This window comes from Fonsecaea monophora, assembly GCF_001642475.1.
Source record: "Fonsecaea monophora strain CBS 269.37 chromosome Unknown Scaff7, whole genome shotgun sequence".
Lineage (NCBI taxonomy): Eukaryota > Fungi > Ascomycota > Eurotiomycetes > Chaetothyriales > Herpotrichiellaceae > Fonsecaea > Fonsecaea monophora.
Genome location: NW_019173938.1, coordinates 296,592 through 323,788, shown reverse-complemented (window position 1 = coordinate 323,788; position 27,197 = coordinate 296,592). Strand labels below are relative to the sequence as shown.

The window sequence follows — 27,197 nt, the reverse complement described above, 5'->3', positions numbered from 1 at the left end:
TGTTGTGGTGGATGACTTTGTGTCTTGTTGATGAGACACAGGTACAAGGTGAATGAAGTCTACGAAACTGACACGTCGGAGGCACGGAAGGTGATTTAATTATTTTATCCGAAGATTAAGCGGGAAACTACTCGCTGCTTCTATGCTTCTACGTATCTTTGTCACGTGGCTGTGATGGTCCACCGTTGTCTGTTGCCCAACTCATTGACGCTTTTGGCCTTGTTTTGAGCGGCGGGCGGATCACCACGGATCATCGTCATCGTCCAAGTCACGTCCTCCGACCAACAACAACGTCTTCAGTTCACCGATCCTGTCGCCCTGCAAAAGTACAGGTATCGACTGTGGACAGCCGCCGTCCCCATCTGACAGTCCCTCTGCGCCTTGTCCGCACCTCCCTCCGTCTGTCGCAGTTTGCGCCCATTGTCGCTGGGGACCGAACGTACTTGAGGACGTCGTTTCGAAATCTAGTCCCCAGCGTCTCGAGATGACGAATCCCATTGATAACCCGTGCGAAGACGAGCCCCAGGCCTTGCCATTCAGGACTGGAGGCTCCTTGGCTCGCATCGAAGAATACACCATCTTCTACTTCTTGGCCATCTGTTCATGGTGCCTGGAGATCGTTGCTGCATGCTTAGGGTCGCTCTATGGGGGCGAAAGCCATCCGTTCATCGGCACCGTTACACCATTTCTTGCTCTGCACTGGTCAGTTGTCTCCGAATTTCTATCCTCGCTTTGTTTGCATCTTTGACTGATCGATTGGCGTCTACTTAGGATGGCGTTCCTCCAAACCTGCTGGATGATGGCAACGGCTCCGCGCAACACTATTGCCGACCGAATGGCATACCTCAATCTGGCCTGTAGATTTCAAAGACTCTGTGCGGTAAGTAAGCAGCAATGTATTCAGATTTGTATTTGCTGACTTCTCAGCCTACTGCGGTGATTGGCATGGTTACCTGGGCGGTCGCGTATCGTTTCCGTGGCAAGGCCTCCAGCTCAGCGTACTGGATTATCTTCTTGGTCGTCTGGATCTCCGAAACAGTCGTCTGCATTATGAATGTTTACAACAACATCAGCTGGGAGAGCGACCTGCTATACCAACTCGCTCCCGACGAGCCGCAGGGAAATTTCTGGCTTGCGGTCTTGGGCTTGAGGTCCATGTGCCGCGTGAAGCACAAGCATCGCGAAAACACGGAAATGGAGCTGAAGGAAACTGCAAGCAAAAGAGTGTAACCACCGCGAATGCAGGCGGAGGTCTAATCAGCGTTTCCAGGCTTACTGCGATGTTTCGGGTGTCATGATCTGTAACTATTGGGGTTGAAAAATGGCGGCGTACGATACAGCGAATCTTTTGATCACTTTAATGCACGAGGCATGGCGGCTTTTGTGATGCCGCGGATGTATATTCCCTTTCCACACAGCGAGACATACCTCCAGACCAATACTAGTCTAGTTCATAGAACATACTTCTAAGAGTAATAGTAGCACAAAGGACAGGCCTTGCGTTGTTGTAGGTTATCATCATACTAGTTACCTAGTATGCATCCCACGACTCCAAGACTTGCCTTTTCCAGGGTTAAACCTCGTCCATTGAGTGCCAATTACATGCTGAATTGCGGTAGGAAGTCTAATGGTATCGGATGCCCTGTTCCAACTATTCCAGCAGAAAGCCTCACACTTGGAATCTCTCGTCAAGTGGGGGACGCCGTCCGCGAGTAACGGGAGTAACGCGAGTAACGACCTCAAAAGCCCATGAATTAAACCTGCCTTGAGGTCAGAACCACAGGTCGGGCTGATAATCTGCTGTGAGTCTCGAGTCCTCGCCGAAACGCGCTTGCCAGGAGCCGAAGCCGCCCTCCAGCACACAGACTTCCTGCGAAGACAACGACTCCTGCTGCTGCTGCTGCTGCTGGCCCTCTTCCATCTTGTCTTCTCCCGCCTTCTCCTTTGATTGTGCCTGCTCGCGGGCTTCTTTTGCGTCCGCCCTCTGCTTCGCTCTCGCGTAGGCCAAGGCTGCCTTCGGCCCTCTCTGTTGACTCAACATGCAGTGGAAGATCACCTTTTCCTTGTCCTTCAGCGTGCGCAGCAGCTCGGGCATCCGCACATCCAGCTGGTTCAGGGGCACCCAAGTGCTACCGTGGATGTTGCCCCCGATGTGGTCCGAGTCACGGACATCTATTATGGCGATCTTGGCCTTCTCTGTAGGATCGAGGAGGAGGTTGCCAAGGGTCGCGGGCTGGATGTACTTGAGGGAGGAGAGCGTGATCAGGTTGGAGTTGGAAGACATGCTGCGGGGCCAGGGACGGGGAGTAGAACGTCGTTTGAGAGCTTGTGGCAGACGGAAAGCATAAAGGTAAATGCTCTGGCTGTTCATCAATGTACTCTGTGTCTAGGTAGGTGCCTCGTGTATGTGGAGGAGTGCATGTGGAGGCATCTCACTTGGACGTCTCCAGCGAGATCTCGGTCCGCAGAAACTCGAACATCATTGGCTGGGACTTCTGCCACACCAAGCTCTGAGATTGCAGCACTTGTTTCAATTGAACTTGTCTGTCTACACATTTCATCACCAGGATACTCTACTCCTCCCACTCTTGTTTCCTCGCAGCTATTGAAGCGTGCATGGTGTCACTCTCTTGTACTCTCTTGCCTGCGCCGCCGTGAGGATGAAGGCGTCTCCTTCGCTGCAAAGTTATACACGGTGTGCGTTAACCTCCCAGAGATTATCACCACGCCTCTTCACCTCCTCGAGTTACTCGAGGTCAACGATCCACGATGTCATCCAGCCTGTTCTGCAGAGACACTCTAGACAGCTCTGCTCTACAGCTCCCAGATCTCAAGACTCGCCTTCTCCACCATCGAAGTCGAACCCGAAGCCTTCAAGGGCGAGGAACAGCAACAATCCCGCTCCCCACGCAATGAGAAACCAGCTCATGGACCTGATCCGGGAGACCCGCGCACCGGAGCCCAAGAGGAAAGAAACTGTCGCCTCACGCTGGGACCAATTGCTGGGGAATGCTCGGACCCAGAACAACGCGGCGCAGCGATCATCACCCGAAAACAGCGCCACGACCTCGACCTCGACGCTCCTGTCCGACCTGCACGAAGATATCTACTCGTCGTCTCTGCCACCCATCACGCTGCGTCTGCGCCCCACGCTGGGCCGCACCGTGGACGGCATCTACGGTGACCCGACGCGCGGCTTTCGCTTGCTCGAGCGCAAATGCCACGAGAACAACGTCAAGTCTGACATGAGGAGCCAGGAGAAGCACGTCCGCAGGGGCCAGCGGAGGAAGAACATTCGCATTCTGCGGTGGCGCAAGCTGTTCATGGAAGGGTTTCGGAGTGAGTTGGGCACGATCCGGAAGATGAGGAAGCAGGGATGGTAAAAAAGACGGAGGGGGAAAGGGAAAACAACAGACCAAAGATATAGATCCGAGATCAGGGATGAGGTCGGTGATTCTGTACACCTCTGATTTCTTCTTGCCGGGGGACATGGAGGAAGGAGAGGTCCGTCGTCGAAAAGGCAGATCAAAAGTCGATTTTTGTCTCGTTATGAGACAGATACCTCCGCGCAGTGATCTGTGTCTGCTCAGTGTCATTACATGTAGTAATAGATACATCCACCGACTCGAGCTTCAAGGGAAAGCAATGTAAAGGGAACGACAAAAACACGACACGACACGATCTCTCTTTGCCCCTCCCTTGTATCTTTGTCTTGCGTCCTTGTCTCTACACCTCTACATCTTCACCTTGTATCTTTACCCCCTTGCAACTCCTTGGTGCCCCAAGTCCCATCGCTGAACGACTGCCTACCAACCTACCTACCTACCTACCTACCTACCTGCTTGCTTGCTTGCTTGCTTGCTTGCTGGCCTGCACGCTTCTCGCCTTGTAGAGTACATCCCTTCACGGGTACTACCTTCGATATACTACCCCTCTCTACGTGCTTGTCGCTTGCAGCTTTTACCGTTTGTGGTTTCACTACGGCTTCTACCGCCAATGTACATACCAACCTACACAGGTACCTAGGGTAGTCGAATTAATTTTGCGTTGCAAAGCCAGACAAGTTCTTAGCAACTGAATACGAAACTGGATAACAAGAGTTTTCTATGTATCGCTGGATTCAGTCGAAGAGACTGTGCAGCCCCAGCACCAGCCACTTCAATGCCTATTAAAGATACATTCGACCTGCCTGCCTCTGGTTATCCAATGTTTCTTTCCGAGTGAACCCTGTCATTGTGAGGGAGCCCAAAAAGTGCCTGCGCAACAAAACAATATCCCTAGCACGTTGCGCACTGGGCGTATGTATGTCTCCAACTTTTTTGGGTTTTCGATTGCCGAAATGAAGCCGATAAAAGGGAAAAAAGAAGAACAAAAGCACTTTTCTTGTAAAAGGAGCCTCCCACCCTCTGTAACTCAAAAAATAAAAAGAGTTGCAAATCAACCACGAGGTCGACGCTTCTTGCACGCATGGGTTGGTCCCAAGCATCACGATTCCGAGATCCATCGGAATTCTTGCCCCTTTGCAGGGCCCAAGCTACAATTCGTTGACAAGGCTGAATTGAAGGTTTGTCGACGGCGTCCCTGAACGGGTTGGTGGCTCCCTCTCTCAACGACCGTTCTCACATCAAACTGTTGTTGTTTTCCGCGTTGTTCAGTAGGGCTTCCTCGCCAGCTTCGCAATCTGCATGAGATCGCACGGGACATCCATGACGGCGTTGGCCTGGAGTGTCTTGTACCGCAACTGCATTTGCTCTAGCTTGTGCTTGATCTCGTCGTCCTCGGGGTATTTGGCCACGGCAGAGCTGAGCACATTGAGTTGCGCCGGGAGCGAAGTGACTGCGGGCGACTGTTTATCGTACCACTGCAGGAATTCCATAATCTCGGAGTCAATCACGGTGGTTTTGCCGCTGACAACCTGCTTGCACTCGGGCTGCACGCAGAATGATTGAAAGCCACGCACCGCGTCGCCCTTTTGCGCCTCGTGTCGGAGCCATAGGATGCAGCGGTGGCAGTACAGATGCAGGCAGTTGAGGACTCGGACGTCGCGCTTGATGGCCTGACAACGGGAGCATTTGAGGATTGCGCCTATGTCTTGGCCACTCTGATGCAGTTGTTCGAGACGCTTCATGAACAAGACAAAGGTGTGGGCAATGGCTTTCTCTTTTGGTTAGTCTTGCCAACTGGAAACATGTACTGTGGTGGCTTACCTGGCTCCTTGCCGATTCTGGCCTTCTTGCCTGCCTTTACTGGGCCTGGAGGGCTGTCATTGTTGTCCGTGGACTCTCTGCCACGCTTCAAGCCCGACGCTGCCATAGCACCTACCGCAAAAGCGGGCTTGATGCGGGCCACCGGGGCTTTGCTCAAGGACTCTAGAAGTCCGGGGAAATTCTTTTGGAGAGCTGACATGCCGTGTGCGACGATGTTTCCCTGGTCTGCCAGGGGAACCACGGTGACTGCAGCTGACATGGGGATAGGGCCAGGGATATCGTTCAGGGCTGATGCAGAGCGGGTCGGTAGAGCAGCATGTTCATCCTGTTCGGACAAACCATCCTCGGACTTGATGGAGGGTGATTGTGAACGCAATGAGATGACCGTTGAATCTCTAACGGCCCGAGTGCTTCCCTTCTCAGCGCCTGCGGGCCTGAGGGGGGCCAAGTATGGATCGATCGGGCCAGGCAAGGCAGAGGTGAGGCTGGGATGAACAGGGGGATTTTGACGCTCTTGGTCTTTGACCTGGCTATACTCGACGAGACGGACGGCGACATGGTGCGCAAAGTGATAGGGATCGCCGCTCAACTCGTTCAAGACAGCCATGAGGAGGAGGTTGTTTTCGGAAATTGTGCCTTGGTTCTTGCTGATGGCCTCGACGGCACCCTTCAAATGCGAATTGAGCTGCATCTGAGTGCAGATACCGTCGATGACAAGGTCATTCGCAATGACACCGCGTTGAAAGTCCGGCTGGCTTTGCGAACGATGTTCCTTGAACAACCTCTGGTCAAGTTCATTCATGATGCGACGGATTTGGTTGTCGTTGAAGGTGGTTCTCTCGTGGACGCTTCGGAGCTGGTATTCGAGGCCGATCCGTTCGGCTTGGAGGGCCTGCGCTGTGTCGCTGAGCTGGTGGAGTTGTTGTCGGAGGTCTTTGGCAGTCGGTCGACGGAGGAGTGGCAGTGTTGGAGGAGGCATCTTGGGAACAACGCGAGAAATAATAGTCACAACGGTGGATTGTTCACAACAAACACCCCCCCCCCTCCCCAGGTGGTTACTTGGCGCTGCCTTTCTCACTCTCTCATTCCCTCTTTCACTTTCTACTCGGCGGACTCTCACTCCATCACTCAATCTCTCCTCCCTTTTCCTTTTAGGCAGCCGAAGTCTACACGCCGTGAAATGTCTCACCTGTATGAAGCGGCGGGTGGTGACCACACACCCACCAGGCGTCCTCAGAAAGGGAAGGAAACGTATTCACTACTCACGTGGGAGGCACTCTCTGATCTTTGCGGAATGTTCTTTACGACGGGCGGTGACTGTGACTGCGCCAGATGTGCGCAGCGGCGGCCTGAGTCCCGTCCTAGAGCTGCCTTTATCCAGGTCTGATGTGTGACAGGATCCAGGACATCGCCAAACTACTTAAAGAAGGTAAAGAAAGAAACTGTGGACGGGGATCTATAAGAAAGCATGAGTCTCTGGCAACTGGCTCGTTGTTCACTATATAGCAATATATCTATGGTGATGGTGACAGGACCACTGCAATGGCAACGCCTGTATAAGATATGCTATAGACTGACCATGGGTATCGGGACTTGATTCAGGTGGACATCGCGCCCACCTTGGATACAATGCCACCCCAAGTGAGAGACAACGCCTGGCATCTCACATGGTTCCCTGAAGACTTCCGGGTTCAAATCCTGGTCGAGGAACCTTGCTTACTTTTCCGCCGCCCTATGAATCAAGGATCAGCATCCTTCATGTCCGATTTGAATCTTTCGATTGCTCTCTGCTTGGTCTCGTGCCAGTCGACGTACGGCTTGGGATACCCCAGTTTTTCAAACTCTTGCGGGTCCAGCCGATGGTATGGGTCGAAGATCGCTTTCCCCTTGACATCTTTCAACTCCGGGATCCACTTGCGGATATATTCCCCCTCGGGATCGTTCCTCTCAGCCTGGCTAACCGGATTGAAGACGGTGTAGCTAGGTTCCCAGCCTTGGGTGTTATTGCTCAGATCCCAATCGATCAATGTCTCCGCAAAGTAGCGCTCTCCCCGCCGATAGTCGATGAGCAGATTGCAGTACAGGTAGCTCGAAACGTTCATGCGTAGGCGATTATGCATGTAAGCCTCGTGTTTGATCTGTCGCATACCAGCGTCCACAAAGGGGACACCAAGGGTGCCCTCTTCCCAGCGTTTATACCCTTCTTCATCTTCCTCCCAGTGCACAAAATCAAATTTTAGATTCTGCGGGAGATTCATGGACGTGTGAGGAGTTTCGAGCAGCGTCTGTCGATACAGCTCCCTGAAAACGAGTTCACGGACCCAGCCAGACATTCCTGGATCGCAGCCTTCCTTGGAGAAATTTGTCGAATTTTTATTCCGCTTGCTGACTGCGCTGAGGGTCTCACGAACGGACAGCACCCCGGCGCTGAAATACGCAGAGAGGCGCGACGTGGAGTCCTTGGCTGGATTGGAGCGCGTTGCGGCATAGTCGGCCATCTTGTCGTCAAGGAAGTGATTCAATCGTTTCACGGCAGCATCATGACCTGCTGGCCAGAGTTCACGAATCCGTTTCCTCTCCTCGTCACTAGCGAATTGCTTTTCCATGGGTGGGCTGGGCACTGAGCCGTCAAAAAACTGCTTCAGGGCTTTCTTTGATTGCGGCGAGTTCTTTGAAGGCGCGGGGACCGTGTCGACCAGACCGGGATTTGCCTTGACTTCAGCGAGCCAGGTCCGGTGATACGGCGTGAATACCTTCATAGCCTTCCCACTGTCTGTGAGTATGGTACCTGGTTCCACGACGGTCTGGTCATGATGCAGAGAGAGATGAAACCCCTTGGACTTGGAGTTCCCGGCAGTGGCCTCCTTAAAGACCCGAATGTCGCGGCGCAGTTCATCGATTTCGTACTCGTAGTTGGAAAACACATGCGTGATGTCATTATCGCGAACGAAATTCACAATGGTCGGAACGATCTCGTCACGTTCACTGGCTTCCAGAAAGACCAGAGGAATGTTCAACTCCTCGAGTTCTGCTTTCATCAGCGCGAGATTGTCGAAGATGAAATCCGTTCTGGCCGGTGAAGTGCCATGCCATCTGAACTCGGCCGGACAATTGACGTACGCACAGAGCAGAGGCGCCTGCGACTCTTTGGCTAGTTGAGAGGCGGCATTTAGGGCTCGATTGTCGTGGATTCGCAGGTCCTTACTCCGAAACCAATGCAGGACCTTCTTGGTGCTAGCGGGAGACTCCTGGTCGTCAAGGAGAGACCTTAGTTCCTCGTAGGGAGTGTGCGCGTCAATCTCCTTCGCCCGTTTTGTGTTTGGGTGCTTTTGCTCGGGATGAGCTGGCTCGTTCCTTTTGGACATTATCGATGCTCTGGAATGTCTGACTTTGAAGGTTGTGAAGCGTCTGAGGGATGTGAAATTAGGGTAGAGAGGGACACTGAGACTGGGGGTGGGCTGTGGTCTGGAAGAGCTGGCGCTGGCGGCACAGCGAGGGAGCCAAGTAGTCGTAGCAGTTCTTCTTCGGGCAAACTACCTCAAGACGTGCATGCCCGAGTCGAACGATAAGCTGGGCGAGATGACAAGAGATGCTCAAGGGGCTCAAAATATCAAGAGAGGAAAATCCATCGACCTGCCTTTGTTTGCTCCAGCCGCTCAAGCCACATTGGAATCGCATCTTGAAGTCGTGACGTAACGACAAGCACCAGACGCCGACCTCCTGCCAAGGCTCAGCCTGGACAATTGAAGTTTTCCGTAAAGGTCGAAAGAACATCAGACAATGTCATCAAAGCATGTATTGCAATATCTTTGTTCAAATTTGGGTGGTGATGATGTAGTGGCTGGGTGTAGCAAATCCCATCATGCGATTCTCGCAAGTTTAATTTGGTCAATGTACCGACTGACCTACCTCATATCTCACCTACCTTGCTGTACCTCGTACTTGCAGCTCTGAAAGGCAGACACGGACTTCTCGTCAAAGAACACTCAGATATCACAGAGCGCAATCTTCGACTCCAGGTGTAGTAGGGTGAGCAGAGCAGGGCATTTCCCTCTGTGCCTAAACGAGGAGATTCTTTGCCATCTCACATCGGCTGCAGACTGAATCGTCAGCACGTCCAAAAAGTTCATGACCTACACCATCAGCTATTGTAATACTTGACATTCATTGCGAGCAGAAAAAAGCCACTTTGTTTTATGATAACGGTCAATGAAATGCACCAGGGCAAAAGAACCCGAATGGCATCCTGGATGCTATTTCCGATTCCTTGAAACCCAAAACGCTGTTAGGAACCGCACGGATTATTATCATGCGCCCCGAAATGTCGAGAAAACCAACAGACCGGCCCAATTCTCAGTTTCCCCCAAGCGAAGGGGGCCTTGTTACTCGATTAGGACATTGGACTTTGATACCAATGGAAGGGTTAGGGCTCCTCTAACGCGAAACGGGGGAAGAGAAAACGCCGTTAACGGAGTACCGAGTTACTTGGTATTCGTACCGGGTGGGCTTTGCGGCCAGCTTCTGGAACGAATGGATCATCAAAAAGAGTGGGCAAGCAAACCCAGAAAGTGGGCTTGGATCTTCATTGTTTTCTGTTGCGAAGTGGGTTTTGCGGCGGCTGCATTAGCTGGTTCGCTGGTTCGTGTTCGGTTAGGTGAAGCGAAAACAAGAACTTGCACTACTTGTACAAGTACTTACTCGATACTTCTTAGAAAGTCATGGGTTGCCGGGCGATATAGGGGAGAGGAAGGGGGGGCAAGGGCAGTGCATCGCTGTTCCATTCCTATTCCATCCTTTCTGAATCAAATTTTGATTTCGCATGCCAATTACTCGTGGAATCAGTTCACGAATAGTTTTATTGGTAGGGTAATCGTGAAACAACCCAAATGGGGCATGTGCATGAGAATGATGGGAGCAGGCCAAACTTTTTATCATCATTTATTATCACTTCAGAAAGATGTTCGGTCTATCTATCTCCTTGAAAGCGCATGTACGAGGTACAATGTACCTAGGTAGGAACTTAGCTATGTCGCCATGGTTCGCGCTATCGATGACTTACTTACCTCGTCGTGCTCATCCCATCCCAGCCCACACGCACCCTTGCTCGTTTCTCGGTTCTCTGTTGAATAATTATCCATCCCACTACGGCTGTGCGCCTCGGAGTCTCAGCTCGATTTCCATGCCGAACAAAGCACAGAGATATACAAGAACAAAAGTTGATCCCTTATGTAATTGGTACAAGCACGGATAATGGTTTATGGAGTATAACTCAGTTGTCAGCTTGGATAGGAGTTATGCAAAACTTATGAGGCCAACCCGCCCCCTCCTCCAACTCTTCCCCCTCTTCGTCCTCATCCTAGTCCTCATCCTCCAATCCATCCTCCGTGCACCTTGCACCCAACAAACCTACTTCCGAGTAATAGTGGCATGACTTTTCGAATCCTTGGTCAGCTTGGCAGGGTCTGGTGCCGCGCTCTTTCCCCCAAACCCAGTGCCAAACGGACAGCGAACCGGAAGAACGATTTACGACGAAGCAATATTCTTCTTTGTGGTTGTTCTGGCCCTGAGCCCTGCCCTTGACTTGACCATGCCTGACTCAGGCGAAACTGATCACAGGCACACAAGGTCAATGGCCGACCGACCGAGTTACCAACTACGCACTACTAAATCGGCCCAACATCGACGTTTTGTTCTTCTCTCTAACCAAAAAAAAAAACCTTCTCGCTTTAACCTGCCTGCCTTACTTGCTCTGCTATGCTCTGCTCTGTTCAGACGCACCGGACGGACCAGTACCAACCAACACGAGTGACTTAGTAGTATTAGTAGTAGTGGAATAAGTTCCGGGCCAACTCGACTCCATTAATTTCATCCATCCGCTTTGTTCCGTTAAATAACCCTTCATTACTCTGGTTTGTACTTTTATACTTTATACATTTTTTTGGGTTCCGCTTTTGCACGCTTCTGGTGAAATGGCCGAGAGACATGGCCTTGGAGCATGGGCCTGGGCAAAGGACAAGAACTAGGACAAGAACAAGGCTGGCAAGTACGGGGTTTCCCCAGCCACATGCAAAGACCTACAAAGTACATACAAGCCCATAATCACAGTTATGGGGATCACTAATTGACCGCCGTGAGACAGGTAGACTACGAGTTCGAGGTGCTACCCACTACGAGTACGTAGGTACATTACTGCTGATGTAGGTATTGTGACTATTGCCCATACTGGGACAGGCGGATAAATCATTACCTAGAAAAATGATCCCATGACCTTACGAAACTTCTGCTTGTAAAAAGTGTTTGCAAAGTCCCTTTTTGGGACGGCATATACAACCAGGTACGAGGTACTCAGTACAACATCCATCTCGACATTTCACCACATCTTCAAAGCGGGTCACGACATGGAAAGAAGGGGGTCTGCCCTTTGTACCTCGTACGCCCTTCACCACGTGGACTGCGGAGCTCACAAAGGTGGATATCTATCCATCCTCAACGGTGGAATCCGTATCACAGGCACAAGTCAAGTTCTACCAACCCGAGGTTATACCTACTCGGAAGTGCAAGTAGGCTGGTTGGGATTTTTCCCGAGAAACCCCTAAAGTAGGCGTCGAATCAATGCTGAAGACCAGGAATGAATGATGAGGTGGCGATCATGGCAGATCTTTGCCTACTGCTCCGACGAACCCAAGCTGAGCATCCCTGAAAGCCGTCAATCGTCACCGAGCCAAGAAGCCCTGAATCAACTCCCAGTATCCACTTATTGCGATTTCCGGTAGGCAAAACGACACATCACGAAATGCACGACAGTCTGAACAAAGGTAGTCGGCCATGTCGGGTCACATCTGACCACAACTACCACCACGGCGAAACACTCGCAGCTTCGGACTCGAAATGTGACAGGGATCGAGTCCCATGAAGCTCTTCTCTATAGGAACAGGGTGTACCGCACCAATTCTCCTACTTGTCAGCGTGGCAAATGGTCCGTAATAATTCTTTGATGCTGATGTAGTTGTTCAGAGAGCCGCGGTGTTCCGACACGACGAAATATTGCGTTACACATAACAAATTGTGTACAAATAGGTGCAACGAGGCCTTCACCTGATGATACGACTGTTTCTGCGCGGTCAGCAGCGTTTGCTCGTGTATCATTCTCAGGAAATATGATACCATGACTCGTTTCCTTTGTTTAGATTCGTACTTTGCTGACACGAAGAATCCGTAGCCAGAACGCTGGGTTCTATTATTTGTGACACGGTCAATGCCATTCTTGCAGACGGGCACACAGAAGGGCTGGGGCCAAGGCTAACAGGCAAGGCTTGCGAGCACAGGTTTCAAAATGGTCTTTCCCTAGTTTCAGGGTGTCCAGAAACCTGAAATGCCCAAACCTACAAATAGGAACCGTGGCTGGAAGAAAATCCGAGGTTGCATCGAGCCTGAACTTGTGCTTTGTTTCCGCCAACCATGGGCTCGGCGGAAATTTCAGATCCCAAGGACGAACCGGCGCTTTTTCTGCTTTTGGTCAGGTTGACAGATTCAGTAATTAACTGGTTCGGGGATACTCTGACCTGGCCACTGGTCTGGCAATGGTACGTTGAGCACCAAACACCGTGACATGCTCTGATGATCCCACCCTGAAAGGGGGGCGAAAAAGGCTCCGAGTTGCCGTCAAGGATCGAGAAGAGTGATTGGTGAGAGAAACAATGTTATGACATTTGATCCCTGAACCCACTTTCACCCAGATGATCCAGATCCCGCCGAACCGCACCCGATTCTTGTCTTGCAGCGGCTTCCACCCATCATGTCCCAGGGCTTGATATAAGGTTGACCTCCAAGGAGTAAATGCAAGCCCCGATGGACCGGATTTGGCACGCACAATCTCAGAACGCGACCAGTTCAGGGTTCGCTACACGAACCTTGACGCCTAATAGTGGCCCAGCGCCGGACAAGAGCGCCGAGTGGCGCCTGAAGCGAAGGGCCCTTGGTGAGCTGGTGAGGCGTGGCCCAGCGCCTGACCAAGCCCAAAAGAGACAGCTTACTTCTGGGAGTAGATGAGGGCGTGAGGTACACTCCGAGGTGTCTCCGTAAAATACGAATGACTTGGACGATGAATACTGGTAGGTTTGGCGGGGTTCTCCTGGCTGACAGATGTCTGATCTGTTGGTGGTTCTCACCTTGAGATGGTGGTCTGGATGATGGTGATGTTGTACTCGTATGTAGGGATACATGGGTGTAGCTACCTCGATCACCCCGTGGTGAGCATTGTCCTGTTGAAAGACCAAAGAGTCTTTGCTACCTGTTCCAGAAAGTCAGCCTACCTTACTTAAACTAGATACCTCGTACTCAAAGTACTTGTACAAGACGACAAGCGTCATCGCCTGACTCGGTAGCAACGAACAAATGGTAGATTCCGCCTGAAGGTCAGGCAAGACTGACCCCTGTTCGCTCCTGCCCCCCTGTCATCCCTGCCTAGCGCCTTCTCAACCTCGTCCGTGGCTGTTTCCCTCGGCCGCTTGGCACTTGTTCATCCTGTCTGTGTTTTCCGTTCATCTCCGCCAAAATGTTAAGCAAACAAGAACAACGCTCCCCCTGTATTGCCTCGTACCTACTCGTAAGAGCCATTATTATTTGTGCAGATAATAATGATGCGCGGTCTCGGATCGTATCCCCAGTTTGAAATCTCCTCACGCCGCTGCAATAATGTGCTACTCGTACATATGGGAATATCAAGCAAGGATGAAGCGAATTGAACCGCGACTTTCATTTCGAGGCGCAAGATATGAGGCACAGTTTGGGCTGCTATTCTCGGTAAAGTAATGGCGTGTTTTAACAACCTGGGTAAGCAGTTACGAGGTGCGTCGAAGCTCTTGCCGCCCTTTCAAATATTCTACGCGTGTACACTACACACGCGCGCTGGGTTTGCTGCTTATGTACTCGGAGCTGTATATATTTCGTACTCTGTACAAAATCCATGTACTAGGTGTGTACAAGACGATTACGACCTTCGAGTACTCGTAAACCTCGATCTAAAGTTTGTTTCAAGCCAAAAAGTAAATGCACATTGTCACCTAAACCTCCCATGGTTGATCCGATAGTTGTGGCATTGAAATTTGTCTTTCAGGAGATTACTCGCACTCCATGTCCGCTACGGACATGGGACATGGTTTTTGTACTGGATACTCTCCTGTTCATCATGCCTCATTATTGTATGAGTTACGGACAACAAGCTCTTGTCACCTGGCAATTGTTATTATTTGATGGCGTAAGAAAATCGCAACCTCAAAGCAAGCAACAGGGGGTGGAGCAGGGGGGGCCGCGTTTGCGTACTTGGTACTTGTTCCGTACTAGGGGGTGTTGGTGGTGGTAGCCAAGTCAGTGGTAAGTATGTAGTGGTAGTAATAGCCTGGCACGCCTGGGTACGTGTTCTGAAGGGTGAAGGGTCATCCCTGTCGGGGCCCCTAGTCGTAGTCCCTCCCTCCGTACTTGTGCTGGCTTGCATGTTACCGCCACCACCAGCGCCCTCCCCGATCGACATTCGATGGTGGGTCATCGGATGGTCAATGGTTGGTCCGTAGCCTAAGTAGAGGTGGATCCCCACCGTCACAGCGGCTGCGCTCTGACTGAATCATTCATTTCCATTCACCACTCAGCTCATCCAACTGCGACTGGTGTTGCTGCTACTGCTACTGCTTCTGCTTCTGCTTCTGCTAACTGAACTGCGACAACCTTCTCCTACTACTTGCTCAAATCTCTTTTCTTTTCTTCTTTGCCTACTAATCCTCATCGCACCAAAACCCAGACCGAAACCCTCCTCCTACCTCTCACCTGCTCTTCTGAGCATAGCCCCGAGTCTACCTTGGCCTACCTTGGTCTTTGCCATCTCACCTGGCAATTGACCATTAGCGATTGGCCCTGTCCTCCGAAACAACAATCTCCTTCCTTGTGAGCCGGAAAAAGCCAAGCCAAGCAAAAGAAGAGCGAGGGAAAAAAAAAAGGGCCTCTTGCCCGGCATCACCTCCCCGAAACAAAAATTTCTCTGACCTCTTTTCTTCGCCTCTCAAACCCTCCCTTTCGGCGAACCAACCATCGTCCTTTGCTGCCTGGACCTCCTGGACACCACCACATCATCATCATCACGTACGCCCACCCCATCATCTGCCGCCCCAACCCAAAAAAATCATCCTACGAAAAAGCTCCCCCCCCCCAAGACACAAAACCTTCCCACTTCCCACTTTCTCCCACTCCCCCCTACCCACGCACGCCTATCTACCGTCTGCCCTGCCGCGCCAGAGACCCAGCAGCAAAATATCCTGCAAGTCACCGACCGGCCACTGGGGCGAAAAAGACCACAAGGGCTCCAGCAGGCGACCCTCATCTTAACACTTCCCTCGTACTTTTTTTTCGCGCGTTCCTCAAAACAAAAATTTCTTTCTATCCTGTACGTGACTCTCTCCCTCCCCCCCTTCCCTCTATTCCACACCCAAAAAAAACCCACCCACCCTACTTCCTCCACTTTACCAAACCACTCCCCTGCAATCCTCAACCTCGATCACCCGCAGCCCAGTCGTCCTGTCGCGTGTCTGGACTGCTCACAACAGACATCCACCTTTCCACTAATCCATTTGCTGACCTTGTGTGGCTTTCCTGGTACCTTGCAGGCCTCGTTTCTCCTCAAGCCAAACTCCCAAACACCCTTGACCCGAAAAGCACCATCGAAAAAAAATCTCCAAAACACGTTCTGTCCTTACTGAAGTCCTTCGGCCTCAATCAAAAAGTGCTTCATCGATTCGACCTTCGAACAAGAGACACGACCATCCTCTTCTCCCTACGCCTTCGTCGCTACGCTTTGTCGTCCAATGGTCGATTGAGCTCGTCGACTCCACAGGTGTATTGAATTCGGGTAATGGACCCTAGGCAGTCACTGTCAAGGACAACATCGTCCAACGTTGCAACACCTCAAACCGCATACAATCCAAATAACATGGCCTCAGCATACGCCATGCCTCCGTACCAGAGTAACACGCATCTCCCTCCCATCAACTACTCCCAACTCCCGCCTGCCAACCAGAACTACATCCCCCAACAATACCGAAATGACCTGCCGCGGTACAGCTCTGCTCCCTCCACTGCACCTGTCCCGTCCCCGGCTCCTGAGAACAGATACATGGCTCCTCAAACTTCCATGGCTGGCTTGCCGCCGTCATCTGCGCTTCCACAGCCTCATAACCCGGCGCAACAGCAGCCACAGCAACAACCACCCCCACAAGCTTATCAAGGGCCACCGCAGCCGCGTCAAGCATACCCGCAGCCTCTCGCTCCTGCACCTCCGCGTCCAGATGCCCTAGCACCTGGTTATGGCCAGCCGGACAACCGCCAGACAGCGTGGTCCCAATCAGAACCCATGCCCACTATGACCACCGACGTCGGGCGCGATCCAACACGAACACATGTGGTGGGCTCTCAAGGACGAAGAGGCATTCTGCCCAGCGCCCCAGGGCGTCCTCCAGTGATGCCCAACGGTGTCAATGGATCTCAGAAGAGCAGCGCAGTCCCTCAGAAAGATGCTGATGGAAAGTTCCCTTGCCCAAACTGTACAAAGACTTATCTTCATGCGAAGCACCTGAAGCGCCACATGTTGAGACGTAAGCTTCATGGATCTTCACACTCCGTACTTTTGGTGTGCTAACTACTCATTTACAGACACGGGTGATCGACCGTACATGTGTGTCCTCTGCAACGATACGTTCTCCAGGAGTGACATCTTGAAGCGGCATTTCCAGAAATGCTCTGTGCGTCGCGGCAACCCAACGGGTGCAAGCCACTTGTCCAACCCTGCTGCTCATATCAAAAAGAACCAGCAGAAGGCAGCCACTGCCTCGCCAGCCAGTGCCACCACCCCAAATGCGGTGATGCCTAACCCTCCATACACTACTGCTGCCATGCCCAACACATCTGCGCCGACCACCAGTGCCCCTGCCCCTGGAATGGCGTACCCGATGCAACCCAATGGGCCGGGCGACATGCAGCGTCCAGGGCAGCCCATGCAACCCGGTTCTGGACCCGCTGGCATGGACCCCAATGCTAACAACTCGTGGTCGATGCACAATGCCCAACGCAACCAAATGATGTATCACTCCAACTCTACACCACCCGATCATTATGGCATGCAGCCCGGTGGAGGGGAGGATAAGCGCAATGTCATGCCTGGCCCTCATCACATTGGGGATGACTGGAACCACATGTTTCCATCAGGTGGCAACGAGGGATACATGAACCCCATGTTTGGAGGTTATGATCAATCCCAGAATGATGTCAAAAAGGACTATGAAACCCATGAAGGTGGATCGAATGGTTACTACATTCCCTCTACGAGCCTTGGAGCTGACGGTACGCTTGGACCCCCTCTCTGGAATCTGCATGCATCTCGGCAAGATTTGTTCCAAGCCAAGGTGAACTCGCTATTAACGTTTGTCTTCCCTGGGGGGTTACAGGAATCGCACCGAGACCCACAAAATGAGTTTTTCAGGTCCTGCCTGACCATCGAAGCCATCCAACATTTTCTCGATCTCTTCCCGAATTTTCAAGGTCATTTCCCATGGCTTCATTTACCGACCTTTAACTTTCTCACCGCCTATGACGGCCTCATTCTTGTCATCATCTGCAGCGGGGCTGTATACTCTGACCGTGTTACCCAACCTCAAGTACGGGCTTTGATGCAACTTGTTAAATCAGGCATCGACCGTACATCTCAACTTTTGCATAATCTGGAGCCGGGAGTCGCCAGGAACCGACTGTCGATGACCGGCGAGACCGAGTTTGAAGAACTCCTAGCGCTACAAATTCTACAGAGCTTGTTCGTTTGGCACGGGGGTCCTGAGGAGAGAGCTCTTGCCCGTGCTGAAAGTAAACGAGTGCTGTACCTTGTTCGACAGCTCGGCATGTTAACTTTGGCTGGCCCAGAGGATCGTCTTAGCTACAGTTATCTTCACAACCTTCAACCAGGACAAACCGCGCAGCCGTGGCGTTGGGATTGGCGCTCCTGGGTGGAACAGGAGAAGCGGTCCCGACTGATGTTCATGGCTTTCTTGTGGGACGCCGCCATGTGTATCTACTTCAATGTGGCTCCTCAATTCTCGGCGGCTGAGATCAAACTTCCTCTTCCTTGTGACGACGCTGCCTGGGAAGCTCCAGACGCCGAAACCTGTGCCCAAGCCCTTGGCCTCCGTGGGGCTGAGGCTCAAGCGAGGATCAACGTCAATGGCTCGCTCAGATTGAAACAATTGGAAATGCATCATGCAATGAGTGCGTTGCACAGCACAACCGTAATCATGCAGCCGCGAACCACCAATGTTTATTCCAAGTTCATTCTTATCCACGCGATTCATGTGGAAATCTGGCAGGTCCAGCGCTCAAGATTTTTCTTCGGTTCCTCGGATTCCCCCATGACACGCCTCAAAAAGCCAAAAGTATCACCAGAGGACGCAAACATCATGTACAAATCGATCAATTCTGCTCTTGCCCGGTGGAAACAAGCCTGGGACCAGGATCTTGCACTGCAATACCCTGCCGGAAATGGTAACCACGTTCCGAAGCGTATTGGCTTCTGTCGGGATGGCGTTCACTTCTACTGGCTAGCGCGCGCATTCATGCAGCCAAACCGAACTCGCGACTGGCAACTTGCTGCAGACGATCGACTTCGACAAGTGCTCCATGGATTGAAGAAAGCCAGAGAATGGAGTAGAACCGATGGTGCTCAACGAGGCGAAGAACCTGGCAGTGTGGCCTATATTGATGAAAACTATGCACACGAGACCCTGGAGCTGGACATGAAGCAGCTCTTCCGACCGCTTCACACTCTGAGCGACAGCCCAGTGCCCGCCGGACAGTCATATCCTACTGAATATCGATGATGCAGTCAGCATTTCTTCAGCACAATAGCGGTTCGACGACTGGCCATGTTACCCCGTTTTCCAAACTGTCGCTACGCGCAGACGGTTTTTGCCTCGAGCACACAGCCAGAATTCAGCTCGGGCTCTTGGCCGGTTGCTTTTTTTTATGTCTTTTCTATCGAAACTTTAATACATATAGATCAGTGTGCCTGTACCTGGGATTATTGCTCGTGGCGACGGTTGCAGCTTTGCAGCACCATCCAGGGCTGGCCATAAATTCACCTGCATGGCAACGGCGCGAATGGACTGCATCTTCAGACTACGAAACCCGATGGCGCGAGTTTCAGTGCCTACACCTCGGAGTGTCCAGTCAACACGGTGGGGAAATATTCAATAGACGGTCGGCGAAATTGAAGGCAATTTGCTCGGCGGAACATTTCTATTTGACCACGTTCAATGATAACGATAGGGAGGCTTTTGACGGTAGCGCTGAACAACAAGAAGGTCGGTGAATGCTTGTTTATGGGAAAGACCTGGAAGGTTTGAGAAAGATCGTGATGGATTGTTGTGTTTATGCTGCGTCGACGCCAGTTGGGCCTCCGACAAACATTTCAATGGGTGGTTTCGGGTCTGGGTGTTTTTATGGCGTTTTTCGGGGAACTTGCATCGTACGGTCGTTTCAGCATCCTGCGAAACGGGGAACATATTTCTAAAGGACAAAATCAAAGTCAAGGGGGTCCAACCCTTGGGAATGGTGGGTGATATGGGTTGCATGGAGCTGGTACCAAGGGTTCTAGCATTCTACGGTCGGAGGCACGGTTCTGCCTGTTACGATCGAGGGACCTGGCTGAGGGACGACATGGGGATAGTTGGGGTTGTGCTCGCGAGGGCCATGGACGAGATGGGCTGCGTCGATTGACAAAGGTGACGACAGCCGACACTGTGATTGACCAGGTTGCAAAAGGGGATTGTTTAGTATTCGCGCGACACATAGATAGAGAGGACCAAAGATCCGTAACGCAAATGAATCCAATGGCATTTCTGACCTTTCGGACCAGCCCTTTTGTGCCCATCCTCGTATACGGATTCAGCGTCTATCGGGCTGATATGACGCCGGGATGCATCGATGAAGGTCCTATTTAGCGTTCTTGCTCGTATCCTGTAAGTGGGTTCGACTACTCGGTACTCGTTGACAGTCAACATTCGACAGTGGATCAGTTTTGAGATCCCAAACTCGATCGTGAGACTGGCGGCCCACTTTTGTCCCTTGACGAGTACCAATGTATGTGCTAAGATACGAAGACTCGGCGGCGATGTGGAGGCTCAAAGGGTGGAGGGTTTTGAGAAGTGGAGGTTTTGATGAGTGGATGAGTGAGTGGAGGAGTAGTGGATGCCGTGGGTACCTACCTACCTACCGAGTACACCCCCAGACACCCTTGGACAACCCCAAAGCAAGCCCCAGGCATCCGCGCCAGATCTGGAACCACTACGAGGGATTTCGCACTAGGTATTATGCATGTCCCGAGTACAAATACGAGAATCTGGTGACACACGAAACTCCAGTACGAGGTACTCTAAATAACTTGCTAACCTAGGTAGGTAGGTAGGTGTGTAAGTGTGTGGGTATCTATCTACCTTGGGTTGGTATGTATATGTATATATGTATATGTAGATACCTTGGGTATATAGGTACTCTCCACACCCAACCTTCTAGCTTACCTATGTATGTGTGCAGTATGAGTGGGGTATTTGTTTGCCTGCTCAAAATACTGTATGGGGTATGGAGTGGATACGGAGTACCTCGTACTGTGCTCGCAGACTCGGTACTAGTGCTCGGTACTCGCTTACTCACTCGTCTATCCATAGGTAGGTAGGTAGATAGGGAGGTATTTTCAGGATCGAGTATCGAGTTTGGCTAGGTAGATAGCTAGGTAGCAAGTAGGGCACAGATCTGGACAGCGAGGACGCACCAACTCTACAAGATCCTCATTGCTAACCCCTCCACACGCTGTCCGACCGCGTCTGCGTGAGCGAAAAGTATCCTGTGCTGGCCAGATTGACCTGGAACTCCTTGAACTTGCTGGCCTTGGCCTTCTTCTCGAACAAAATGTCCAACTCCATGTACGTTAGCCCCATAGGCTCTGGGAGACGGAACCAGCACCACACCAAACACAGCAGCGTCGTGCCGGCGAAGAAAAAACAAGACTTGCCCTTCCAGTCCCAGGCCGAGGGGTTCAGCATCCGAGGCGTGATGACGTTGGTGACGATGCTGACGACGTTGTATGCAACGCGGGCGATGACCACCGTCTTCACACGCAGGCGACTCGAGGGGATCTCAGCCACGAGGACGTAGCAGACGGGCCCCACCGTGAAGTCGTACACAAATGTCAACACGATGATCAGAGATCCCAGCGCCCACGAAGTGCTGTCGCTCTCCTTGAATGTGCCGACAATGCCTGTCACAATCAGGATGACCAACGACCCGGCCAGACCCCCGAGGTACAGCGTGCGTCGGCCGATCTTGCGCATTCCAATCCAGGCTAGAACTCCTGCACAGATCGCACCCGCATACATACCAACAGCCAGATTGAAGCTGTCGGCAGTGTCGAAGCCTGCTTGCTCGTAGAAGTATGCAGCATAGCCAGTCATCGAGCTGCCACACAGGGCTTGAGTACACCACACCATACAGCATATCTCGGTTCGTCGGAGGTCAGTCCCCTTGAAGCAGTCAAGATATGACACACCGCCGCCATTCAGAAACTTTTCCACTTCGTTCGTGTGTTGCATCATGGCCACAGTTTTATCGGCATTGAAATCGGGGTCAGAATCCTTGGTCGTCAGACGCAACAGAGCTTTCTTTGCCTCGCCGATTTTCTCATGTCGCACTAGCCACCAAGGGCTCTCGGGTGCCAGTAGCACGCCAGCCAGGATTGGAACCGCAAATGCCCATTGCAAACCGAAGGGAATTCGATACGACCACTCAGAGTCATTGTGAACAAGACCCCGGATGACACCGACGCCGCACAGCTGGCCGATGAGCCAGCACATATTGACATTTGAAGTCAGGTAGGCTCGCAAAGCCACTGGCATCACCTCTGCCGCGTATGTCGTCGAAAGAGTCTGGAAGACACCCCTATTGTTCGGTCAACACGAGCTTGAATGTGCTGATAGTCACAGGTTCCTACCAGGGCAGACCGCAAAGTACCTGCGCTGCAAGAAGCATCTTGATATCGACAGCAAAAAAGGCAAGAAACACGAACAGGGACATCCAAATCAGAGTGCCGACCATGGTCTTGTGATAGCCAAAGCGATCAGTGAGAAAGCCATTAAACATCAACCCCAGAATTTCACCAGCGACAGCCGCATTGGTGAGACCGGATTGCCATGCCGGTGAAATCTGGTAGTCTCGTTGGTCTGGTGGAGCGTGCGGGTTCAGAGGTTCGCCATAGGAGCGTCTGAATACTGGAAATGCAAAGAAAGAGTTGACCAGGGTCAAGTCATAGCCCTCCATCACGATGGTCATACTTAGGAGCAACGACCATGCGATGGCCTTTGGATACAACCGACACCCCCTCAAAAATGTCATGGCATGTTCAGCCTTTGTCGCAGCGCGAGCGTCAACCGACAAATTGCGCAGGCCAGGAATGGCTGCTGAGAGCCCATGGAACAGATCATCGTTGGACTGTGTTGCGTGTATTCGATCAGTCTCCCGCTCATTCTGTGTCTTCAAAGGTTCAAGGCGGCACGACCCTGGTTGTCCAGGAACCGTGACGAACTCGAGAAACTCGGAGGGATGAGGCTTGTCGCTAGCAGCTCTGTAGATTTCGGCCTCGGGATCACCGCCACGGCCTACGGCGTCGCTTGCATCGCTCATTGTCACGTAGGGAAGAAGTCGTTCCAGATCATGTTGGACCGGTTATTGGATTCGCATGCTGAGAGTCGCAACGCAGGGGCACCGGGCATCACATGAGGATGAGGCGCCGTCGACGAAAAGACCAGCGGAGAAGAACAATAGAAAAAAAGAGAGCAACCCAGTATTGGCAGCCGAGCAGGGGAGGTAGTGGGTTTTGGATCGGGGCTCTGCAGCATGCTTGCTGGGGCCAACAGGGCCTCCAGAGTAGATGGTGTCATTGTGCTGAAGCTTAAGCGAGGAAAATGCCGTCTGTGGTAGAGGTCATGCCCAACATGGACATGGGCGAGAACCAATTGAGGTTTGGTGATGTGGAATGATGGGACGAGTGGATGAAAAGAGAGAGTGTGGGCGAGGAGCAGCAGCCCCCGCAAAGGCGACTGTCCCGGACGGTTGGGGAGGGAAGATGAATTTCTGGGGACACCAGGGGTGGTTTAGGCGAAGCGAGATGCAGCCCATTGGGTCATCTTTAGGCGGGTGGGTGCCTGTGGGTGGGTTGCCTTCGGCGTAATTATCTAAACACCCTTGTTGCCCAGATCCTCCAGCTGGGCCGGTCGCAAAAGAAATTAGGAGAAGAGAGATCGAATATATTAATTGCAGCACCTTGTACTATATGGCCTATGTAGAAATGACGAGGGTGAAACACGTCAAAGTTCTTCCAGCATTATAGACAGATCAAAGAGGGACTATGCAATTCTTACAACCTGGCGTGAGGTCAATGACGCCCCCTCTACCCCGGATTTCCCAGTTTCTCGAGTTTAAAGGCCTTCAACAGGCAAGCCTCGGTGAAACCCAGGTTCCACTTATCACCAAAGTGCTAGATCGTGGCTTGGATGCGAGTGGTTGAAAATGCTGACATACGTGACAGCCGAATGTTGACAAGATGTCCTAGATTTTTGCAGGGAACTCTCTAAAAAGATACTGTCTGACAGCATCAACGGCTCTTCCTACATCAACCTGACACGCTCTAGGCTGCGCTCTCACAATGGCAACTATACCGACGCGTAGCGCGTCGAGTTGCGGAATTATTCCTGATCGGTTGCGACGTCGAGTCAAAGAAACCCATTGACGAGCCATGGAACATTTGGACGCCTCCCCCCGTGCTTCGAAGCGACGTCGAACAGCAACCTATGCTACAAGCAGGCGGACTGTAGCCTCATCACCCCCCGAATCTGTGCACGAGACGGAAAGAGAGACAAAGGAGGCAACGCCTAACAACAGGGGGAGAAGAGTATTGGAACAAAGGGGACAATTGTCAGAGGACGAATCCTCCAAGGCTATCAATGGAAAGAGTACCATTGCGCCAACAGGCGAGGAAAATGCTGCCGAGGGCACACCGCGAAGGGGTAGTGGCCGCCGAACAAAGGCAATAGAGGGTGTTTCAGAGCCAGTGTCGGATGTTCCCACAAATACGCACAAAAAGGGGGAAATAATCGACCAGAATCTGAAGGAAGGCAGAGAACACTCGCAGGATGGCCTTCGCCTTACCATGGAAGACTCTGAACACGAGGAAGAGGAGAGCACAGCCTCGGCAAGACCGCGATCAAGTACACGCATAAGACGGCCATCTCGACGACTCCAACAAGCCACTGAAGAATCACCATTGCAAGCTTCCAAACGACCGAAGAAATCCAACGGCAAACACCCTGTCGAGTCCGTGTCATCACAGCCTGTTTCTGCGCCCGCAACAAACAGTGTCCTGTCACCACAACCGAAAGGAATCTTGACGCCCTCACGACATGGTCGCCGTGGCAAGGCGCGTAAATCGGTGGCTTTTGAGGGTTCTGTAGATGACGATCAGAGACAGATTGAGGAGCAGTTCGGCTTCAAGGATATAGCTCAATCGACCAAGAAGACAGCAAAGAACCGATCGAAGCATGTCGACTCTAGCAAAGCGGCAAACCGCACAGAAGACCAGCAAGATCCCGAGGATGCTCTCGAGAACATTGATTCGCCACCAGAAAATGGGGACCCTGAAGATCAGGCATCACTTTTAGAGGAAGAGATATTTGACATCAACGACATCATCTCCGTCTCTCAGGTCTCAGACATTCCTCCACCAGGAAATGTCACTGCCGGCGTTATCGTGGACGAGGATCCTCATCTCACAAATATCAAACTACAGATTCTGTCTCGAATCACTGATGCACACAGCGATGACCTCTCCCTCACACCTTCACCTGTCCCCTCCCATCTGCAAACCCAGTATGATACCCTGCATACCCTCCTCACTGCAACGGTCACGTCTGGCGAGTCCAACTCTCTCCTCCTACTTGGTTCCCGAGGGAGCGGAAAATCTCTCCTCATCCGACACACCTTGAGTGACCTACGAAAAGCCTACGGCGACGATTTCCACGTCGTCAAGCTAAACGGGTTCATCCAGACCGATGACAAACTGGCTCTCAGGGAAATATGGCGTCAACTAGGGCGGGAGATGGCTGTGCCTGAGGACGAGACGGGAGAAGTGAGCAGTTATGCCGATACGATGGCCAGTCTTTTGAGTTTGTTGAGTCACCCGGAGGAGCTGGCAGCTGATTCAGACGCCATGGCCATTGACAATACCACGGCTACAATGGACTCTGGGGGAGTAAACCGTGCGTCGAAAAGCGTCATTTTCGTCCTCGATGAGTTCGACCTCTTCACCACTCATCCGCGACAGACATTGCTCTACAACCTCTTCGACATCGCTCAGGCAAGGAAGGCCCCCATCGCGGTGATCGGATGCTCGACGCGCATGGACATCGTCGACTGTTTGGAGAAGAGAGTCAAGAGTCGTTTCAGCCATCGCTGGCTGCATATCCCCGCCGTGAAGAGCCTCATTGCTTTTGAGGAAGTTGTCAGAGATGTTCTCTGCTTGCCGGTCGACGGGAAGGACGCATTGGGAGTCACGAAGAAGGACTTGGATTGGAGACAGAAATGGAACGACTACATTAAGGTCAGTCCCTGGTGCTGCAACCCCTCCAGAAACCCGTGGACGTAGTAAACATGAGTGCAATCTCACTGACGTTGCCAAATCCTCTCACAGACTCAGCTCCTCCCCGCGTCATCGACACAAACAGTCATGAAGAGAATCTTCTACGCAACGAAATCCATCCCGGACATGCTGGCGGCGCTCTATATACCGATTGCCACCCTCTCCGTGCCTGCAGCGGATGATCTCGGTGTCACCGAACTCTCCAAGTCCCGCACACCCATGGTCGCCAGCACAACGAGCTCGCCGCCATCGCTGCTGGATCTGCTCCCGCAGCTACCCATCCTTCATTTATCCCTCCTCGTCTCTGGCGCACGTCTCGAGACAATCTACGACGTCACAATGGCGAACTTCACGCTCATCCACAAGCAATATACCGAGTTGCTCGCCCGCTCCAAGCTCCAGCGCTCGTCGTCGTTTTCGTTCACGAAAGCCGGCGCCATCACGGGCACGGGCCTGAGATCGTGGAGCAGGGACACGGCCAGAGCCGCGTGGGAGGATCTCGCGCAGTGGCAGTACATTGTGCCGCATTCGGGGGTGGGCCCCGCCAGCGGGGCAGGAAGGCATGGGGACGAAGGCCTAGGAGGTGATGGCATATCAAGTAAAATGTTCAGGCTGGACGTGACTCTTGATGAACTTTCCTGCGCTATCAAGAAGAAGTTTGGGGCGACCTCTGCGGGTGAAACCTTGATGAAATGGTGTAAAGAGGTTTGATGCTGCTATCCCATGGTGAAATACGCACAACCCGAAGTAGACGTCACGTACATAGACCCTCTAGTGCTGGGCCAACTCTCTGAGTCAATGTCCGGATAGGGATGCGAATGGTGGCTGCATCTCACGTATGGAAAGATGGGGAGCCAAAGTGGCAATTCTTGACCGGGTAGAAAGCTCGCCCACATTCTCTGACCTTGTGTAGATTAGGGTCCAGGGCTCATCAGAGGGTGCACATCGTGCATGTCTATGGCCTGCTAATTTCCGCCGAATATTTCCAGGAAAAGCAACGAGAAGTCATTCAGTGTTGCTTCTGTGGATGGCCAAGCTAGTAGAGCCCTCGTCGTGGAAACAATGACTGCCCTCTCAGTGACTGAGAAGACAGGTCTGGTCCACTCCCAACAAACCAGGTCATCCCTATAACGACCAGTCGCTGAACACCGGGAGGCAAAAGCACTTTCGAGCCAACACCTAAATTTGTTCCCTGGTTCAGGCGCCATCACTGTCTCTAAAAC

The 27,197-nt window shown here is 52.2% G+C and overlaps 8 protein-coding genes across 8 annotated transcripts; 4 read left to right on the top strand and 4 right to left on the bottom strand.

Moving 5' to 3' along the window:
* Nucleotides 1-484: 484 nt before the first annotated feature.
* AYO21_01821 (hypothetical protein) lies at nt 485-1,230 on the top strand (the record flags this gene model as incomplete). The annotated part of the gene is made up of 3 exons (XM_022651803.1): nt 485-702; nt 772-880; nt 928-1,230. The coding sequence occupies 3 exons, from the start codon at nt 485-487 to the stop codon at nt 1,228-1,230; spliced, it is 630 nt and encodes a 209-aa protein (XP_022515921.1).
* A 541-nt stretch (nt 1,231-1,771) lies between these two features.
* On the bottom strand, nt 1,772-2,284 carry AYO21_01820 (hypothetical protein; the record flags this gene model as incomplete). The annotated part of the gene is made up of 1 exon (XM_022651802.1): nt 1,772-2,284. One exon carries the CDS (start codon nt 2,282-2,284, stop codon nt 1,772-1,774), a length of 513 nt encoding a protein of 170 aa, XP_022515920.1.
* A 628-nt stretch (nt 2,285-2,912) lies between these two features.
* On the top strand, nt 2,913-3,383 carry AYO21_01819 (hypothetical protein; the record flags this gene model as incomplete). The annotated part of the gene is made up of 1 exon (XM_022651801.1): nt 2,913-3,383. The coding sequence occupies one exon, from the start codon at nt 2,913-2,915 to the stop codon at nt 3,381-3,383; it is 471 nt and encodes a 156-aa protein (XP_022515919.1).
* Nucleotides 3,384-4,651: 1,268 nt separating this feature from the next.
* Nucleotides 4,652-6,186, bottom strand: AYO21_01818 (hypothetical protein; the record flags this gene model as incomplete). Its single annotated transcript, XM_022651800.1, has 2 exons — nt 4,652-5,154; nt 5,208-6,186. The coding sequence occupies 2 exons, from the start codon at nt 6,184-6,186 to the stop codon at nt 4,652-4,654; spliced, it is 1,482 nt and encodes a 493-aa protein (XP_022515918.1).
* A 760-nt stretch (nt 6,187-6,946) lies between these two features.
* Nucleotides 6,947-8,572, bottom strand: AYO21_01817 (hypothetical protein; the record flags this gene model as incomplete). Its single annotated transcript, XM_022651799.1, has 1 exon — nt 6,947-8,572. The coding sequence occupies one exon, from the start codon at nt 8,570-8,572 to the stop codon at nt 6,947-6,949; it is 1,626 nt and encodes a 541-aa protein (XP_022515917.1).
* Nucleotides 8,573-16,182: 7,610 nt separating this feature from the next.
* AYO21_01816 (hypothetical protein) lies at nt 16,183-19,111 on the top strand (the record flags this gene model as incomplete). The annotated part of the gene is made up of 2 exons (XM_022651798.1): nt 16,183-16,843; nt 16,902-19,111. 2 exons carry the CDS (start codon nt 16,183-16,185, stop codon nt 19,109-19,111), a joined length of 2,871 nt encoding a protein of 956 aa, XP_022515916.1.
* A 1,971-nt stretch (nt 19,112-21,082) lies between these two features.
* Nucleotides 21,083-22,964, bottom strand: AYO21_01815 (hypothetical protein; the record flags this gene model as incomplete). The annotated part of the gene is made up of 2 exons (XM_022651797.1): nt 21,083-22,223; nt 22,276-22,964. 2 exons carry the CDS (start codon nt 22,962-22,964, stop codon nt 21,083-21,085), a joined length of 1,830 nt encoding a protein of 609 aa, XP_022515915.1.
* Nucleotides 22,965-24,075: 1,111 nt separating this feature from the next.
* AYO21_01814 (hypothetical protein) lies at nt 24,076-26,685 on the top strand (the record flags this gene model as incomplete). Its single annotated transcript, XM_022651796.1, has 2 exons — nt 24,076-25,935; nt 26,026-26,685. The coding sequence occupies 2 exons, from the start codon at nt 24,076-24,078 to the stop codon at nt 26,683-26,685; spliced, it is 2,520 nt and encodes an 839-aa protein (XP_022515914.1).
* Between the last annotated feature and the right edge of the window lie 512 nt (nt 26,686-27,197).